Source organism: Eublepharis macularius, chromosome 1, assembly GCF_028583425.1.
Source record: "Eublepharis macularius isolate TG4126 chromosome 1, MPM_Emac_v1.0, whole genome shotgun sequence".
Lineage (NCBI taxonomy): Eukaryota > Metazoa > Chordata > Lepidosauria > Squamata > Eublepharidae > Eublepharis > Eublepharis macularius.
This window is the reverse complement of record NC_072790.1, coordinates 30,069,920-30,089,774: the sequence shown is the minus strand read 5'-3', so window position 1 is coordinate 30,089,774 and position 19,855 is coordinate 30,069,920. Positions and strand designations below refer to the sequence as shown.

The following is a 19,855-nucleotide window of genomic DNA, read 5'->3' as shown; positions in this document are numbered from 1 at the left end:
AGCATTTTTTGGAAGTAGCTGCATAAGCCTTTGTTCTATGGGTTGAACTTTGGCTGTTGCCAGCGACACAGCTAAAGAATTATTTCATTGAAGGCATAGAATAGCCTGACCTGGATAGCTCAAAGGGGCCTGATCTTGTCAGATCGCAGAAGTGAAGAACGATTGTCTGTGGGTAGTACTTGGATGGGAGACCACCAAAGAAGTCTAAGATTGCTACACAGAGAAAGGCAATGGCAAACCACCTCTAAACATTTCTTGGCTTGAAAACCCTTTGGGGTGGCCCTAAGTTGGCTGTAACCTAAGGGCAAAAAAAGTAATATTTTGGATTGCTTTAAAAAAAAACATATACCTTGGTTTCCAAATGTTCTGCTATCCATCCTACTCCTTTAAGACAAACATGCTATGAGCCAGCGTGGCATGGTGGTTAGAGCGTAAAGCTAAGATCTGAAATCCCCCCTCTGCCTTGGAGCTTGTTGAGTGGTCTTGGTCCAATCACACTCTCAGCTTAGCCTACCTTGCAAGGTTGTTACGAGGTTAAAATGGGAAGCCTGCCGTCAATTCTTCTACTTCACCCAGTCTTATGATTCTCTTGTGGCCGTGTCACCTACTCTCAGTTGCGAAGAATGCCACTGATCATCCATTGTCGTTTTGTTTCAATTTCTTGTTGTGATTGTGGCCCAGGCACTAAAGCCAGGTGTGTGTAGGTGCATCACCACAGCCCGCCCACCCCCACTGATCTGGTGACTCAGCAGCTACTGCTGGAGTCTGCCCTCAAGTAACAGCAGCTCTGGGCAGCAGCCAGTCCGGGAATGTCAAAGCAACTGAGTGCCAGTGAAGCAGCGCCATGAGAGATGGCCAGCAAAGCTGAGGCAAGCTGCCAAGAGGCACTGCCCCTGGGGGCAAGAGGAGGTTGCATTTTTTCCCTTTAAAATGCCAACACCAAAGCAAGGGCCAGGTTTCAAATAGTGAAAGGGAGTGGACTTTGAAGGGTTAAGCTCCCACTCCCTTCCTTCTCACCCCCAAGGCAAATTGAGGCTGTGTTTGCAATCCAGCAATAGAATGAGAGTCTCTCTCCATGAGGCATATGACACGTGAAGAACACGTGTCAGGAGATGCAATGGTAGCTGGGAAGGGTAGTTTTAAAAGACAGGGTAAAGGCTTTGCTATACACTGGAGCTGTGTGAAGGGGCTGTGAAATGCCAGAAGGGAAATTTCAGCCCATTATAACCTCTGCAGGTCCAAGCCCGGCTCTGGAAGGCAGCTCCAGCCCATTTCCATTCCTCGCTGTCCTCTGGTTGCAATCCCACACAGTATTAGACTGATGAAATTGACAGAGCCTTCAGGGAGGCGAAGATGAAATTAACAAACCCTCTGAAGAGTGATCTCCGCTGGCTCTGACTTTTTAAACTATTCTTCCCAACTAACGTGCCTCTCTACATGTGCTAAGAGATGAAGATCTTCCCTCTTCCTGTTTGAACCTTCAGTTCTGCCAAATTCCCAGCATCCCAAGCACTGATGATGTTATGGGGCCCACCTGGTGATGTCATATTTTCACAGTGCGGCCCACTTAATTCCTGTCAGCATCAGTTCTGGCCCATGTAACTGTTTGAACTGTGCACACACACCCCACGCTAAAGTAAGAATATTCAGAAAGTGACAATAGACCATTGATACAGTTTACTAGCACTGTGAAATAGTGTTGTGGGAATAGATTGTGGAGGACTATAAAGAGGGAAAAATGGAAATCCTTCGACACCTCCGAAATTATTGTTACTGTGATTATTTACTTCACTTATACCCCACCTTTCACCCCAGTGGGAACCCAAGGCAGTTTATGTCATCCTCTCTTCCATTTTATCCTCACAACAGCCCTGTGAGGCAGGATAGGCTGAGAATGTGTGACTGGCCCAAAGTCACCCAGCAAAAGTCCATGGCAGAGCGGGGACTCGAACTTGGTTCTCTCAGATCCTAGTCTGGTACTCTTATCACTGACACAACACTGGCTTTCCACACACAAGCTCTTATTCCAGCACCAGTGTTTTATGACTAGACCCCCCTTCATCCAATGTAGGTAGCGGGTCCTCATCAAGTTGATATTGATATGTAACATTTTGGAAAAAAAATAAACGGCTACGAGATGCGGGAAGGTCAGGGTGAAACAAATGTCACTATGTACAATTCAAATTTAATCCAGGAAAGCACAGAGACTGCTCACAATAGCAGGAACTGGCAACTGCCTCAAGTTTGCCAACCTGTAACGGCTGAGGAGCCTGAAGTCCAGTCTTCCCTTGTGCTTTTCCATCCAAGCTTCTGGCCCTCTTGCGAAGTGGCTACACCACCAGGTTTATTTCTCCGAGCTAATTTCTCCGGAGGGGAGGGAGAGGGCTGGAATACAAATCCAGAGGGAGACTTCCTTTGACATGTTGTCGGAGAAGGGAATGCTGAAGGAATTTGGGAGATAAGCCGCCTCCAGTTGGCGGCACCTCATCATTTCCCTATTTGGTGGGATCTAAGGCACACACAAAGCTACCGTCCCAGTTTTCTCCTCCGCTTAACGGAGGCGGTTCACCTTTGCCAGCAAGGTCAGGACTGAGCCCTTTTATTAGAAGAATGTGCATTAGGCAGATGAGTGGCTAATGGAATAACGTTTTAAACTGCCAATACAGAACAGTTAAAATTTGAGAACGTTCCTACCAGTGTTGGGGGGGGGGGGAGTCAGCTGAATTCTATCTGTAGCATGATTCAAAAATAAAATAACAACAAAAGGCTATTTTAAAGGGAATGGGTCTCACCTCCCATATGCTTTCTTTCAAAAATATCTCCCACCAGCCTTACCTGTGTTTTCGGGCCTTTGATTTTCCCTGCTGTATTTCTCACATGCTTGTGCTATTTTGGCATGAATTCCCACTGTGGGATTTCATTCGGACTTGAGGTTTCTGACAAATCCTATCATTGCCTGTATTTTGTTTTTTGGGGGGGAAAAAAACCAGCAGCAGCCCCACCTAACATTGCAATCAGCCAAGAACTATGAATCAGAGAATTGCATAATGCTGAAGGGAAAGTGGCGTTTGGCCATAAAACGAAGCAGAAGCAAGCGGAGGTTTCCGTGGTTCCTGCTTCTGAAAACCCCGCTCTTCAGCTTGGTCCCAAAGGCAAAAGTCTCCCTCTTAACTGGATGGGCCACTGTGCCAATGGAGCGGCACGGCGTGTTCCTGCGGTTCCCACTCCCTGCTCATCTTGGTCTTTATCACTGTAGCCCGAGCAGCAGAGGTATTATTGTGTAAGGTCACTGAGGGAGAGGCTGTGGCTCAATGGTAGAGCATCTGCTTGACATGCAAAAGGTGCCAGGTTCAATTCCTGGCATTCCCAGTTAAAAGGACCAGGTGATGTGAAAGGCCCCTGCCTGAGACCCTGGAGATCTGCTGCCAGTCTGAGTAGACATTAGACCAAACTGACCTTGAGGGACCAAGGGTCTGATTAAGAGAGTTTCATGTGTAATGCCCCCCCCCAACAAAAATATGAGAAGTGCCCTGCTGCATGCAGAAGAGAACCAGGAGGAGCCAGCTGTGCCCTGTGAGGGGGCATACACCAGACGCCTCAGAGACAACTGGGAGACGCAACTGGAGTTACTCTTTGTGGTGCGGGGAAGCTGGAATTAGAGCCTCGCTTCTCCTGACATAGGGTTGTGAGGTCCCTAGGGGTCTAAAGTGGGAAGCTTTGAGGGGAGCACACTGGGGCATGTGCTTTGCTCACGTGCATGCTCTGGAACACTCTCACATTGCGTTGGGAATGACATATGGATGGATGGATGGATGGATGGATGGATGGATGGATGGATGGATGGATAAAGGCATATGATGCCACTTCATACAGAATTGGGGGCTAGTAGGGTAGCCAGCTCCAGCTTGGGAAATTCTTGGAGATTTTGGGGGGTAGAGCCTGGGAGGGGAGGGGAGGGGAGGGGAGGGACCTGAGTGGGGTATAATGCCATAGAATCCATGTTCCGAAGTAGCCATCTTCTCCAGGGGAACTGATCTCTGGAGATCAGTTATAATTCTGGGAGATCTCCAGCCATCACCTGAAAGTTGGCAAGCCTAGGGGCCAGTGCAGGGCTGGGGAAGAAGCCTTTGGGAAATTCTCCCCGCCTAGCATGATACCGCAAGACTGCCAAAGATCAAAGGGCAAGATGAGGGGCTGTTTGCTGCCCTGCTTTGGGTCGGGTTTATTCTAAGCCTTTTTCTCCACGGCCTCAGCAGCCACCCCAATCTGTAAGCAAGAACACTCGAACCTTTTCTGACCAGAAGGAAGGAGAAAGGACAGAGAAAGAAAGGCAGCATTCATCCTCATTTTCTTTTTAACTTCTTTTGCCCCTCCCCAGTCTATTTAAGGAATAGTCTGGCTACTTGTTAAAACTCTGTATGCCCAACTACACCCAATTAATCTCTACTGCACAAAAATGTTTCTAGCTGCACATTTTAATTAGTAAAGTCTTATGAGAGCGGTGACTGCGGCTGGAAGTGGCTCGTCCGGCCCTTGACCCAGAGTGGTACCATACTGGGAAGTTTTTGTTTTTAAATTTTCCCCTCCCAGTGGCATACGTGAGAGTTTGGAGTGGGAAATAGGGACTTTGGGATGCATGTCTCATGCTGCTTATCCCCTGACCCTTACACACCCTCAATGTAGTATTCTCTAAATCGTTAGAATTGCTGCCCCCTTTTCTAAGAGCCCTTGGTGGGGATTAACTACAATTCCCCCAGGACTTTCCTTCCTTTTTTACTTCACAGAGGTCAGAGTCCTTAAATGTCTCTGAGCAGGTCCAGTTATTCAGACTTTTGGAGAGGAAGTCATTAGTCATATTAATTTTGTATTAGAATACTCATTTATTTTTGAGGACGTTTATGTAAAAGTTTATGTACTTTTAAACTATTTGCCTGTCTTATGGATCTTAACCAAGGGTTGATGGAAATGGACCACCAAGCAGCGCGGAGGGCAATCTCAACTCCCCTCTGTCTGGAGATCAGGGGGGGCGAGGCCACCAGCCATGTGACCATTTTCTCCAAGGGCAACCCACTAAGTTCCACCACCTCTTTTCCCAGAAAAAAATCCCTGAATAAAACCAATGCTATGGTGAAGCTGGTGATTAAACGTTATTTTAATCTGCACAGCCAATCAGATCTCTAGTGGCTAGTCGGAAGCTCTGCTGGACATAGGGGTTGCCAGGTCACCTCACTGTCCCGGCAGGAGGCTGGGGACCTGGTACCCAGCATGTTTCACTTGTGTGCATGAACCGCAAAACCCCGTGCGATCATGTCACTTCTGGTGTCGTAATCCTGTGGTTGCAGGAGCATGTACACACTTTGCAATGGGCCGATTTGGGCCTCAAATGGGCCGATTTGGGACCCAAATCAACCCACTGCAAGGCGCACTGTCTCTGGGCAGCGGCTCATTGTCACACCACCCCCGGGAGTGCACCCAGGATGCCCGTTCCCATGCCCTTCTCCCCTGCCAGCCAGGTGAGTGGTAGCGGGGATGGAGGGTGAAAGTGGGGGATCCCCTGCCTGCACTGGGGGAATGGGATCCCTAGCTGGACAAGTGTCCCAACATGGCCACATCCACTTTCTAAAAACCGTTGGTGGCCAGCAGGAGAGGTATTGGCGGGCATGGTGGCTCCCAGGGGCACCATGTTGGGTACCTGTGCTATAGACACTCTTGGTGAGTCATACAGAATCTCATCTCATCTGACTCTTGGAATGAGACAACAGGCATTCACATGACTGAGATGCTAAGACCCAAATTCTGCCCTGGATCGTCTGTTTATTTTATTTATTTATTTTATTCTATTTGTATTCCGCCCTCCCTGCACCAGCAGGCTCAGGGCGGATATGAGAGGCTCAGGTTTGGTATGAGAGTGGCTGTGATAAAATGTAGGAATGCACAAGACTCAGAGCCAAGCTACAAGTGACGCCTGACACAGGATGGACACTTGTCAGCTTCCCTCAAGTTTTGATGGGAAATGTAGGCGTCCTGGTTTTACAGCTTGGCTCTCCATTACAGCTGCAAGACCAGGTTGCCTACATTTCCCATCAAAACTTGAGGGAAGCTGACAAGTGTCCAACCTGTGTCAGGCATCACTTGTAGCTTGGCTCTCAGTACAATCACCCTGTCACACCATGTGGGGGGGGGGGGGAAACCCTTTGCAGCAGTCCCTCAGCAACTGCTTCGCCAAGAAAGAAATCTTTGTGTGTTGGCACACAGCGCACATGCATTCCCTTTCCACTCAAAACAATAACGTTCATCGCGTATCCATGTAAATGCTACATAATGCCTGAGCGTGCATGCCTGACTCTCATGTCCACACTGTCAGAAGCAAGTTTGGCTGGGCTTTTCTCTGGCGTTGCAACTTCCCAGACTGGTCACAGGTCCAAAACTTAAATTCTGATCCAGCCTATGAAATGCTGACCAAGTGACCACCCACTCGCCTGTTGATGACTATACATTGCTTACCTCCTCCTTTTGCCAGTTTGCATCTGTGCCACCACTTCAGTCTGTCTGTCTGTCTGTCTCTCTCTCTCTCTCTTTCTCTCTCTCTCTCTCTCTCTCTCTCTCTCTAGGTGAAGAGTCAGTTCACGCAATCAGAAACTGGGGGGATAGAAAATTCATTTGTGGGGGCGGATGCAGGAAAAGGATCTTGCACAATCGATCCCATGTGGATAGGTCCCTCCCAAGTTGACAAGTTCTGGAAACTGTTCTTGTCATATGGGGTGTTTTCATTAGCCCCTAGGACACTGGAGACTGAAAAGCCGTGGTGACTTCTCCTCCTCCAAAAAGGTCATGAGAACTGGCGAAGTCCGAGTCTTTGAGTCATGTGTCTGGCTTTCCAGAAGACGTTAAATTAAAGTCAGGAGAGCTCCTGTTTATGAAATCAGCCTTGTTTAAAAAGATTTCTCCTCCAAGACAGCACCAGTGTTTTCATCGGAAACTTTCCCCATGTAAATGTAGATGTCCGAAATGGCTTTTCCGATACCAGATGGGACAAAAATGTCAATGCTGTCACAAGCCCTCCAGGCATTCCCAGGAGGTCTAGAGAACAGCAAAATGTGGCTTGCCGTCCTCTGTCCTTACGTTGTCGTCTAATTGAACCAAGGAATTGAGGTCAGCTCAGCTGCGGTCAGGCTCACTTCAGAGAGGCTATCCTTTGTGTTTCTAGAGCAAGCCCAGATACTTCTGGAAGCCGGGCTCTTTTTTCAACAAACTGCAGTTTGCCAGAATTGTAGGCTGCCTGTTAGATTGTGATTCCTGCCCTCTGCTTTGTGAGGGAGTGTCACTGAAGTTGGGCAGCATTGCACGTCATTGTCTTATTTAAAACTGGGTATCCAAGGAAGAACTTGCAGAGACCCAGACTCTGGGTTGCAGGTTGGGGGGTAAACACAGCACATGTGGGATGCAGGCCACCTACCCAGCCCCTCAACACAACAAGCTGTTCATACCCTGTTGAGATGGATTGACGTATCAAAACATTCAGCATGGCTTTCTGGAACAGAAGCAAACATTTCTGACTTTGTATAATAATATGGCAAGCCATGAACTCCTCATGCCACGTGCAATGCTGTATGCTCTTGTCCACCCCACAGCCAGCTAATTCTTATCTTCTGGGCCGAAAATGTTTGCAGATTCAGGAAGGGGATTGCTTTTCTCAAGAATGACTGTGTAGTAGACACAGCCACGAATTGAAATATGAATCAAATTTCATGACGAATTGGGCCTATTCGTGTATTGTGAAACCGTGTTTCGTGGGGCCACGTTTTTCACGAAATCCATGACTTTTGGGGCCAATTCGTTCGATTTGTGAATGCTGGCACCAATCCTTTGATTCCCTAGGCAACATAGGCCCGGAATGTCTGCAGATCTTTTGTTGCCATGGAAACCCCAATCTTAGCCCACAGAACCTTGATAGGCAGCTAACCTGAGAGCTGAGCAATGTGGGTCTGCTCAAGTTTACCAGGGAATTGTAGTCAGAGACTCCTTCCCCTCTCTGTTTCCCTTCTCCATTTTTAAAAATTGAATGGTGGAGTAGCAGCAGTGGTGGCAGCCTCAGCAGTTCCTTCTGCCACGGCTCGCCTCTTGCCAGCTTCAGGAACCCTTCCCTGAGTCTCTACCTCTTGTCCTCTTGCTGCTCTGACATGCCTTCCCACCCACTCCTGCCCACAAGCTCCCCAGAACGGATCCTGAGTGGATCCAGTCTGCTCGGCTTTTCCTTTGAGAACTTGGAGGTGAGGGGGAAGGGCATGTCAGAGCAGCAGGAGGACAGGAGGACAGGAAGGAAAAGTCAGCAAAGGGAGCCTGAAGAGAGCTACTTGGAGAGTGGCTGGAGGAGAGCCTGCTGACATCTCCCTGCGAGTTTGGCATCTGTGTGTATGAAGGGGGCCGTTGAAATGCCTCGGGCTCTGACGAATCACAAAACTAACGAATCGTATCGCAAAACAGGACAATTTCGTGGAAGTTCTTGTTCCGTGATTAGTGGAACGTGACAAAACGTGAAACTCTTGTTTCGTTTTTTCCTGTTTCATGCCCATCTCTACCGTGTAGCTCCTAAGAAATGCTAATTTCATAGCTAGGGAGATGTGGGCATGCTCTTCCCAACGGCAGCTTGCTAAGAAGTTCTCATTCCCTCTGCTCAGGTTACCATGACAGCCTGTGTCTGGGGTTGCCAGCTTCCAGGTGGGGCCTGGAGGTTCCCTGGAATTACAACTGATCTCCAGTCACCAGAGATCAGTTCCCCTTGAGAAAATGGCTGATGTGGAGGCCGGACTTTATGGCATTGCACATTGTTGAGCTCCTTCCCAAATCCTGCCCTCTTCAGGTTCCAACCCCAAATCTCAAGAATTTCGCAACCCAGAGTTGGCATAGTTGAGGAAGGGGGGGTCAAGATCACCTGTGGCCACTGCCCCATAGGGCCAAGCAGGATCAGGCTTCATGGAAGTTTTCAAATGGCTATTTTCACCTCTAAAATAATGTTGGTGGCCTATGTCTGCCATCATGTGTAATTTGGCCCTCGATCAGGGCTATTTCTCTTTGGGGGTTGGCTGCTTAAGGCCCCAGGGCTGACAGGCTGCTTGCAAAGGCACGGGGCAAGTTGGCTGGTGTAGAAAAGAAGTATGTGGGCAAGGAAAATGGTGGCAGTGCAGCCAAGGGACACCACCCTGTCCAGTGACATCATCAAAGGGTGTGGCTTCTGCAGCAGGACAAATCAGGCGGTAGCTTCTCAATCAGCCAGTCCTGGCTAGGCTTGCCATCTCCCCACTGGGAGTGCAGGATCCCATGGACCCAGCCTGCCACCCTCCACTACCACTCACCTGGCTGGGGGAGGGTTAAAGGGGGAAACGGGCTGCATCCACACGCCCTCAGAGCATCCCGGTGTTGCACTAAATGTTCGCTAAAGACCTGTAAGTATAGCGTATTTCTAGCATGATTTCTGAATCACGCTAGAAAGACGCTATACTTCCGGGTGTTTAGCGAACATTTAGTGCAACGCTGGGACGCACCAGGGGTGTGCGGATTTGCCCAGGGACTCAATGGCAGGTTCATGTACTTACTGATGACATATTTGGCTGATACGATTACCTGGTCCCCCTTGGCAACTGGCAGCAGTTGGGGGTGGGAGAATGGCAAGCATTTATCCCTCTTCCCTGTGTATGCGCACACCAGCATGGCCTCATATCCATGCCCCCAGTCGACGATGTCACTTCCTGCACGACCCCAAACTGATGGCATCGCTCCAGCATCAGTTCTTAAAGAATCAGCACCAGTGCGATACTGTTGCTTCCATGCCATGCCAGAATTGACATCATTGACCAGGGCCGCCAGCATTCATGCACCCATTTCCCTGACCTACATCCTCCCATAAGCCACCTAGCATCTCGATTGACAAACATGCTGACATTACTTCCAATGCACTAGGAAGTGAACTGCTGAAGCCGTGGGTTTGGGACAAAAAACAGAGTTTTGCTCCCAAACCAGAGTGGTTCCAGCAGGTTGGCCACATGATGACATCTCTTCTGGAAGTACCATCTTTATGTCACTGGCAAGCACATGAACAGGCTGGTTACGTCTCCTCCCTGCCACCTGTCATCTCCCTCTGTCCCTGCTGGTTGCTATGTGAAATCTAGCAACTCTAGGGCTGTCTCTAGGAAAGATGGCCTGAGCCCTGTGGGCCAAAAGAGGTGCAAGTACACTGTACTGACATATACTGGCTCAACCCCCCCCCCCTGATTAAAACAATTAAAACCCAGCTGAAATACACATACTGATAGGTTTTTCTCTGTCTGTTTTGGGGTGAGCAGAAATACTAATGAAGAGGGTACTGAAAATGTTGAAGTGTGTAGCTCTTTCTTCCAGAACCAGATTCCCAGATGTTCCCGAGAAGGGAATAAACCGCAACACACTTGAAGTCAGTACTGTTAGAAGAAGGGACTGGCGATGTCTCTTGCTCAGACCTTTAGGACTGCCAGCCAAGAAGAAGGAAGGCAACAACCATAGAGTCACTTAGATAGATAGGCTGCTATCAGTCTCCTTCCTGCCAGGGGAACTTCCTTCCTTCCCTTCTGTCCCCCTCCTCTCTCTCTTCCCTGCAAGCACCAGGAGAGGCAGCATGGTGTCTCCTAGACATGGGCACGAACCGCATTACGAACCAAAAAAACCCAGGAACCACCCAGTCTTCTGTTCGCAATCCAGCGGTTCTTGAGCGTCCATGGCCAACGAACCAGTGTTCGTTAGAGGTGTGGTTTGGTGCGTTCTTCCGTGGTTCGTGAAGCCAGACTATCAGGCAACATCAATCAATTCCCTTGGAAACGGAGCCGGGGGAATGCCTGAACTCTGTCTGCACTCCTTCTGTCGCCCTGGAAACCCGAATGGAAGCCCAGCTTACCTTGATCGGCAGGTCTTCCTTCCAACCATGGAGCTGCAAAGTGGTTACAACCTGGGAGAAGACTCCCGGGGGAGGGAAGGGGAGGGGGTGTTCTGTAGCCATGGGCATTCCAATCTCATTCCTGCAAACCCTGATAGGCAGCTCTGATGGCCAACCACAGACCTCCTGTGTTGCTCAATGGGACCTCAGTTTATAAAAAGCAGTGGGCTCCCAGGCTGGGTTTCACTTTCAGCGAGCAGTGGAGTGTGACAGAGCTGTTGCTTGCTACTTGCTAGCCTTTGGGGAGAGAGACAGAGAGAGTTTAATTGGAGCTTGGATCCCTATTGCAATCTTGACCAAACTTGGATAATGGCTGGAGAACTTGATTCTCGAAAGCTTATGCTACAATAAAATTGGTTAGTCTTAAAGGTGCTGCTGGACTCTTTTTGATTTTGCTACTACATACTAACACGGCTAACTCCTCTGGATCTATGGCTGGAGGATATCTTGTTAATCACTCCCTGGGAATATGGGCTCTCTCATTCCAACAGGGGCTGTTCTGACGCCCATGGACCACGAACCTTGAACCGGTTCGGCAATGGGAAAAGTTCATTGTGGTTCGCTGGTTCGGGTTCGTCGTCGGCACCGAACCATGAACTGCCGGTTCATTAAATTTTTTTGGTTCGTGCCCATGTCTAGTGTCTCCCTCTGAGAGAGATGGCATACTTTCTATGTCATCCTTAGCTAGTTAGATCTAGGGTTGCCAGCCTCCAGGTAGTGGCTGGAGATCTCCTGGAATTACAATTCGTGTCCAAGCCACAGAGATCAGTTCACCTGGAGAAAATGGCTACTTTGGAGGGTGGACTCTATGGAATTATGCCATGCCAAGGTCCTTTCCCTCCCCAAACCCCACTTTCTCCAGGTTTCACCCCCCAGATCTCCAGGAATTTTCCAACTTGGAGCTGGCAACCCTAGTTAGATCAGTTGTTCTATCTCTCCGCTAATCTTAAGTAAATGTATTTCTTTACACAAATAAACAGTTTTTGGTTCTCTAACTTGGATGAGAGCTTTCTGCATGCAGTTTGTTTAGTTAACGTGCCTTAACTAAAACCCAATAAGTACTTGCAGAGCCCTGGACTTCCTAGAACAACAGTGGCCTCCACTTGGTTTCTGGATGCAATTCAAGACTCTTTGGGCCCAGATACCTGAAAAGCAGACTGCTGCATTATGATGCTTCCCGCTCATTTAGTTCTGCCTCGGGGGGGGGGCCTTTCTCGAGATCCCTCTATCGCTTGAAGCAAAGCAAGGAGTGACGGGTTGAATCAATGGCAAGGGGAGTTCTCATCTGTGAGAGATTCTCCTGCGGGCACTCTCGTTGATATTTAGGCATAATGATATCCATGCACACTGTCGATAGAGCAGTCATTATGTCATTTTTCCGTCAGGGAAGTAGTGGTTCATTACCATATACGTCACCTGACAAAAACTACGCAGATGAGATATAAATTGGGAAATTCTTGCCTGAGTGTTTTATTAAGAAATTGATTTCTTTCGGTACGGTCACTGCTGCTCTCACAGATGTTCTGTATAAACGAAGCCGCTATCAAAATGCCAACAGTTACTTTTCTAGAAAAAAATCCAAATATTTTTCTGGCAAAAAGTGACTCAGTTTCTTTAAGGCATCCTTTGACCTGTTCTAGTGGTAGTGCCATCCTCAACAGAGCAGAACCCTTCTAAACCTATTGGACTTCTCTAACTCTGCGTAGGATGCATAGTTGGAAAGTGGGGTGTTGTAGAGGTTTTACCACCTTTACCCCTATGGGTAAACAGCTGTATTTTCACTGAATGTCACAATATTCTCTAACCGGCAGTTTGCCATGTATTTGTTGCAAAATTCAAATATTCATTTTCTCCTTATTTTTCAGGCTTGTTCTGGCTGTGGAAAATGTGACTGCAGTGGAGTGAAGGGGCAGAAAGTAAGTCTCCAGTGACTACTGTGTTATTTTTCTTGCTGATTTTGGTAACAAATTACTCGAAGAAAGAAAAATGAAAGTAAAAGTGAGTCCATTAAACACTATCCTAAGAAACAATCCTGCCTTGGACAAAGTCCCAAATCAGAATGTCTCTGTTTGCAACATCTCATTCTATATTATCCTAATATGTCCTGTGCTAAGTATAGGTATGAAGCTGGACTTAGCGTTTTAAAAGGCCTGCTGTAAATATGTTTTAAAATTGCTAAATCCATGGCCGTTTCCACACAGCTTACCTTTTGTCGGGATACAGCGTCTTCGCACGCGAAATCACGCCAGGAAAACGCTGTTATGGCATGATTTTGCGCGAGATCACACTGTTATCGCTCAATTTCGCGTGAGATCACGCTTTTGCGCGAGAACATGCTGCATCCCGGCAAAAGGTAAGCCATGTGGAAACGGCCCATAACAGGGCTGAAAGAAAATCTTGCTCACCGATTCAATATACTTATAAAAATTAAAAATAAAATATAAAGTTGCTCGTTAATGATTGATGCAAGAATTTGTCAGTTTCTATCGGGTAGGAGAAAGTAGCACGGGGTGACTTTGCAGGTGGATCTTGAAAATTAGAGTGAAGTTAGAATTGGGTCCCAAAAGACACAGACAGTTTCAAAGGGAATCCCACCTCCAAAAGTTTGAGAAGTGCTGGCTGAGGACCAAACTACATATTACACATGAAATCTGTGGTCAGTTATCTTGGCTTTATTAATGTATTTAGAATATTTCTGCCCTTCTTGAAACACAGGAAACAGCATTACAAATCCATACAATGCGATTAATTCAAACAATATTCACAAGCGATCAAATGCCTCAAAACCTGCCCCGTAAGCATTCATTTGGCCTGAGACCATCGGAAGTTATACCGGACCATCTGCGTCAATAGTGCAACTTTAATTCAACTGTCATGCAGCCGACAGCTGAACAAACCCCCGAGGTTCACAGGAATAAAATAGATTTGCTAGGTTTTCTAAATCTCATCAGGGAAGGCGCTTTGCACTCGAACTTGGGAAGATTCTTCCAGAGGGTGGAGCCAGTTACAGAAGAGATGGTAGCTTTTGTTGAATATTAAGCTAACCTCAGCTGGTATGTGGGCCGAGAGACTAAAATGCAGGGGGAGGGAGGGGGGCATGGCATAGCCCGATTGTCATATCTCAGAAGCAGGGTGGAAGTTGGATGGAAGACAAGCAAGGAAGACTCTGCAGAGGAAGGCAATGGCAAACCACCTCTGCTTCTCACTTGCCTTGAAAGCTTTTTGCTGGTGTTGCCATGTTGGTTATGATTTGACGGCACATAGCTAAGTAAAATGGTGGCCGGGGAGCAGGAAGTATTGGATTATGACTGAGTCTCTGGGGGGTGGGGGTTAATCCTTTCCCCCTTTCCCATTTCCTCTGACAGAAACCCAAAGCTGCTGTTACCCCAGGGGAATGGAAGAGGAGATGGATAATGTGGCTAAATGTCACTTGAAGGAGTGGTTTTTATTAAGGGAAATGCTGAGGGGAAAGGCTAACAATTCTACCTCTGCCCATTACCACAGTGCCAATCTAGTTTGGGGCCCCCTAGTGGCTGCTGTATAGTTTTAAAGAAAACATTGGGGAAACTGAACATGGATCTCATACGGAATGTGCAGTCTGGCCCTCCGCCTTGACATTTTTTCTTTTTATTGTTAAGTAAGAGTAGTAAACATCTCATCACTAGACTGCAGGACAAAATCTTGGAAACAAAGCCCTTGCGCAATGCCTCTGCAATGTTGTGCTTGGAAGCTTGAAAAGTGGCCGAGAACTTTGTGGTCCTTTCGTCCTTGGTGGAGAAAAATTTTTCTGAAATAGCTCCATCAAGTGGCCGCTTTAAGATTGTTTGCAGTGTGCAAAGAATTTATTTTTTCTGAATTACTTTCAATATCATACCGCTGTGCCAAAATGGTTTAAGACTTCTGCTTCATTATATATCACTGAAGAAGCTTGGCCTTTGGTTGTAATTCAGAAAATGAATCTTATTGCAAGACAGGTCTAAATCTTTTATTAGCTAAAATATGGTGCATTTCCCATAAGGTCTTTTTGTTTTATAGAATGTAGGAATGTACCATATATTAGCATAGTAGAATATATATAAAATATTGTCTGTATATTAGATATTTGCAAAACATGAAAAAGCTAAATCTGTTTTTCAGAAGTTTTGTATTAAATCTGGACTTTATATATAGGTAGGGAACTCAAGTACAGTATCAGGGCAAACGGTTATTTGAACGCTTGGTTTGCTAACTTAGAAATAGCCGAAAGGATGTGTTGTTCTGTTATACTAAACTAAGATCTTCAAAGAATTTAAGAAATAAGACTGAATTACACTGTTCCTTAAAAAGATAAAATTAGCTATAAATTAATAGGAGTAATGACAATGGCTAACCATAATTATTAAACATGCTATTTTGTATCCTACATGGAAAACTGTTTTTTAGTTCTGGCAGTGCTATGTCATGTATAATATATGTAGTCAGTGCATAATTATAACCAGATTTTTCTCGCTACGCTAGTTATTCACAGTTTACTTATGCTTAATTCAATCCCAGGGCTTTTTTTCTGGGAAAAGAGGCGGTGGAACTCAGTGGGTTGTTAGCACAGGGGGCAACTCTTGGAGGGAGGTGGTGCCCCTGGTACCATATGTGCACACGCAAAGGGCGCACATGCTCCCAAGGCCAATGATGTCACTTTGGGTCAGCTGGAACATGGGGGGAGTTTTTAAAAGTTTAAATCGCCCTCGGTGAAAATGGTTACATGGCTGGTGGCCCCACCCCCTGATCTCCAGACAGAGAGGAGTTTAGATTGCCCTCCGTGCTGCTCCAGCCCATTTGACCAAGTGCAAATTTGTGTACTAGCTGGTCACTCAGGTAAGTTATACACTGGCTAATGCTGGACCTGGCCAAGTTGTGCAGGTGGTGTTGGAGACAGCTGCAGGGCCCAGGTAAGTTGAGAGGCATCAAGTCATAGCCACTGCTGCATCTGGATGAGTTACCCAAATTGCATCATAGCAAGCTGTCCAGTGGTTGCTGCTGAGCCTGGCCCTGATGAGTCCTCTCTCCAGGACAGGTGACAAGGGAAGCCAAAAGAGTCTGGAAAGGGCCCTGCCCTCTCCCCCCTGCCTTTTACTGACAGATCAAGGTTTGAAGGCTGGCAATATTGTTCTGGTTGCCTAGCAACCCCACAATGGCCAATGAGATCTCAGAGAGCATCCATTTCTCAAAGGTACAGGCAGTTTCTGTTACTGGGGGTGGGGGTGGGGTTAAGCCCCTTGTTTTTGTTTGCATGTTTGTGTTCAGTTTTTGTGAAAACCTGAAGTTTTTCTCAAATTGGTAGAAAGATATGCCCAAATTTCTGGATTTAAATATACACCCATGGGGCCATGGAGAATTAGGTATATTAGACATTATTCCTCACAGTGTTGTTATATATTGCTCTCCACGGCTTTCACTCTCTCAAATTATAGCTGGCAGAGCAATCCTGTGGTTCTGCTATGCGGACAGCTGCCAACACTGGCATAATGCAACCTAATATAGGCATGCTCCCATGCACTCGCAACAGCAAGACAGATAGCAAGATATACCAGGAGAAAGGAGAGATAATATAGCAGCACCCGTAGATGTTCATACAAAGGGAACACACAACGCTGCCTTCTACTGAATCAACCCGCTGATCCATCAAGGTCAACATTGCTGTGTCTGGCAGCAGCTTCTTGGGGTCTCAGGATGAGGTCTTTCATATCACCCATCATCACCTGATCTTTTTTTAATTGGAAATGTTAACAAAGCAGACACTTTTCCACTGAGCCACATCCCCTTCCCTTAGGTAGTAAAACTGCTGCCTTGTCTTGCAGTCAGGCATAGTCTGTAGGAAGTAGGTGGCAGGCAAGAGTCTTGAAGATGTACGTTTTATGGACAAGGCAGCCTAAGTCAGAGAAACTGTAACAGCCCGATCTGAAAAACTGTTTTGGTCCTGGGGGAATCAGGGTTCTTAACAGCTGCTGAATATGGAAGCATTGGGAAACATCTAGTTTATGGTCCATTTTCATAACATTTGCAAAACTCCGGTCTTGCAGAATGCTCTAAACAGGCATGGTGTAACCAAGCCCCTGTCCTAGAAACCTACCATGAAATATTAAAGAGGGGGGAAAGTCGACCGTGGGGCGCAGCTGCCAATATTCATTAGTATCCCCACGTCCCTCTTGCGTGTCCACAGGCAACCATCCAGCCTTCCAGCAGCTGCAGAGGAAAGAATTTCCATATGCTCAGGGCAATGCAGACTATAAGCAAAGAAAGCAACAAAACTGGCAGCGATCTGGCCCAGTGGGAATCCAGCTCTTCCCATGTGGAGTTGCCCCCTGTGGCTTGTGTACCTCTCAAGACTGCATGGCAGACAGCAGTGCAATGGGGGTAACCTGATATACTTGGGAGGGGCCACGGTTTAGTGGCAGAACATCTGCTTGGCATGCAGAAGGTCCCAAGTTCAATCCCATCCCCTCCCGTTAAAAAGGATCAGGTAGAAGGTGATGGGAAGACTTCCAGCAGAGACCCTGGAAAGCCACTGCTGGTCTGAATAGACAGTAATGACCTTGATGGACTGATGGTCTGATTCAGTATAACGCAGCTGCGTTTTTGTCTTGTCACAATGTTAGCAGTTGCAAAACAATGAGTCAGCAAAAGCAGGCTGGTCTGGGCTTCTAGCAGTGTGCTGAGAGGGTCTGAAGGCACTCTGGAGGGAGCCAGGCCACAGCTCAAGGTGGAGTTGGATAAAGGTCTGTTTCTTACCCCAGTCTCTGTTTGTACTTGGATCTGGTAGATAGATAGTTTTTGTTGTAGTTGTTGTTGAAGATGATGATAATTGATAGTTCAAAGGAAAGAAACTGGCAGAGCAGTCTTAAGCAGATATATTGTCAAAGTCTTTCACGGCCAGAGAACGTTGGTTGTTGTAGATTTTCCAGGCTGTACGGCTGTGGTCTTGGCATTGTAGTTCCTGACGTTTTGCCAGCAGCTGTGACTGGCATCTTCAGAGGTGTAGCACTGAAAGACAGAGATCTCTCAGTGTCAATGTGTGGAGAAGATGTTAGCAGGTAATTTATAGCAGGTGGATTTGGGCTGAGTCATCCTGTAAGAGTTTCCCAGGGTGTGGAATGCTAATGGGGGAAAGCTTCACTGTATCCTGAGGAGGTTCTTTTGCATATGGATTGGTGGTTGATATTTTAATCTTATCTGCAGGGCTATTGTAAGATGCTGAGTATTTTGTTAGTCTGGTGTTTTTCAGGACTGGAAACCATGCCTTGTTCATTCTTAAACTCTCTTCTTTCCTGTTGAAATTGTGCTTATGAATTTCAATGGCTTCCCTCTGCAATCTGACAAAGTAGTTAGATATGTTGTCCTGTATTTTAGTGTCCTGGAATAGGATACTGTGTCCTGTTTGAGTTAGGCTATGTTCAGACACTGCTGATTTTTTAGGTTGGCCAAGTCTGCAGTGTCTTTCATGTTCTTTTATTCTTGTCTGGATGCTACGCTGTGTGGTCCTGATGTAAACTTGTCCACAGCTGCAGGGTATGCGGTATACTCCTGCAGAGGTGACGGGGTCTCTACTGTCTTTTGCTGATCGTAGCATCTGTTGTATTTTTCTGTTGGGTCTGAATACTGTTTGTAGGTTGTGCTTTTTCATAAGTTTTCCCATCTGATCTGTGATTCCTTTGATATATGGCAAAAACACTTTTCCTGTGGGGGACTGTTTTTCCTAAGTTGTCCTTAGAGGAGACACAGTTCCTATCACTCAGTCACATTTTACTTTTGCCAGCCTTGGCAGCTAAAACAGGATCCCATAATGTGGGAGGAATTCACCACCCAGATTCCACCCCTTCCCAAATGTTCAGAAATCAGAGCATTACCAGCAAATCCAGCCGTTTACATCCAGACCCACAGGGCGATGTCCGCCGAGTAACCCCCCCTACACACACACACAAACTCACAGATGTTTCATCTTTAATGGTCAGTTGAATGTCAGTTTAGGATTTGCCAAATGTTGTGCTGGCAAGAAATCCGCAAAGCCAGGGGTAAATCTGGGAAGCAAAGAGACCATGACCAATTTGCTGACTCTCAAATGTAGAGATGTCACATTAAAATAGTAATTTTTGCAAAATCTCCATGCTGTTGATTATTAAGGCTCTGAGATTACTACAGCTGTAGCAATTCATGGTCGGAAATGCTGAATGGAAGGCTCTAGTGAATCCATCATAGAGGAAAAACACATTTTTAAAGCTGTTCTCCCGAGTCACTGAAACTGGATGCAGTGCAGACATGAACTCTGTGTTCTGCTCAGACACCGCATCACTCAAAATGTTTGCTGAGTCACTCTTTCCCTGTGCTACCCATTCCCCACCCCTCACTGCCCTGGGGAAATGTACATTTCAAAACAGCCTAGGAAACCAGTCCCAGACGTCAGGCAGTGCCAGAAAAACTGCCCAATCTGGCCTAGTGGGCACAGATCCAAAACTGAGAGAGGATCTCATTTGGATTATTTGCCCTTTGGAGGGTAGCAGGTAGGCTCTTAGGACCCAAATGCCACACCCATTTTCAAAAGGTCAAGAAGCGGCAGAGCTCTTTGCCTCTGTCCAAAAGACCCTTCTTGGCTGGCACCTCTTTTGCCTCCTCGTGTGCATTGCAGTAACATCATGTTTCATGCTCAGAACTCATCTATATCCCTAGCAAAACGGTGGCTGGGGCTACTGCATGGGGCCATCTGCGACTGCAGGTGCCTTTATCATTAGAAGTTCTCATGCCAGAACAGATAAGGAGGAGGCCTGGAAGCAGCAGGCCTACGCTGGCAAGTGTTCTGTACCCGGAGGGGAAGGAAATCCCAAAAGATTTCAAAACACACACTGAATGTTCCGGTCACAGATT

The 19,855-nt window shown here is 47.0% G+C and overlaps 1 protein-coding gene and 1 non-coding gene across 2 annotated transcripts in view; both read left to right on the top strand.

Moving 5' to 3' along the window:
• Positions 1-19,855, top strand: part of COL4A1 (collagen type IV alpha 1 chain) — a 185,302-nt gene that overhangs the window by 51,148 nt on the left and 114,299 nt on the right. The window contains exon 2 of the mRNA XM_054970138.1: positions 12,829-12,879. Coding sequence (XP_054826113.1) covers positions 12,829-12,879 — 51 coding nt within the window. The remainder of the gene's footprint in view (positions 1-12,828; positions 12,880-19,855) is intronic.
• TRNAV-GAC (transfer RNA valine (anticodon GAC)) lies at positions 3,294-3,369 on the top strand. Its single transcript has one exon. It is a non-coding gene; the product is annotated as a tRNA-Val (tRNA).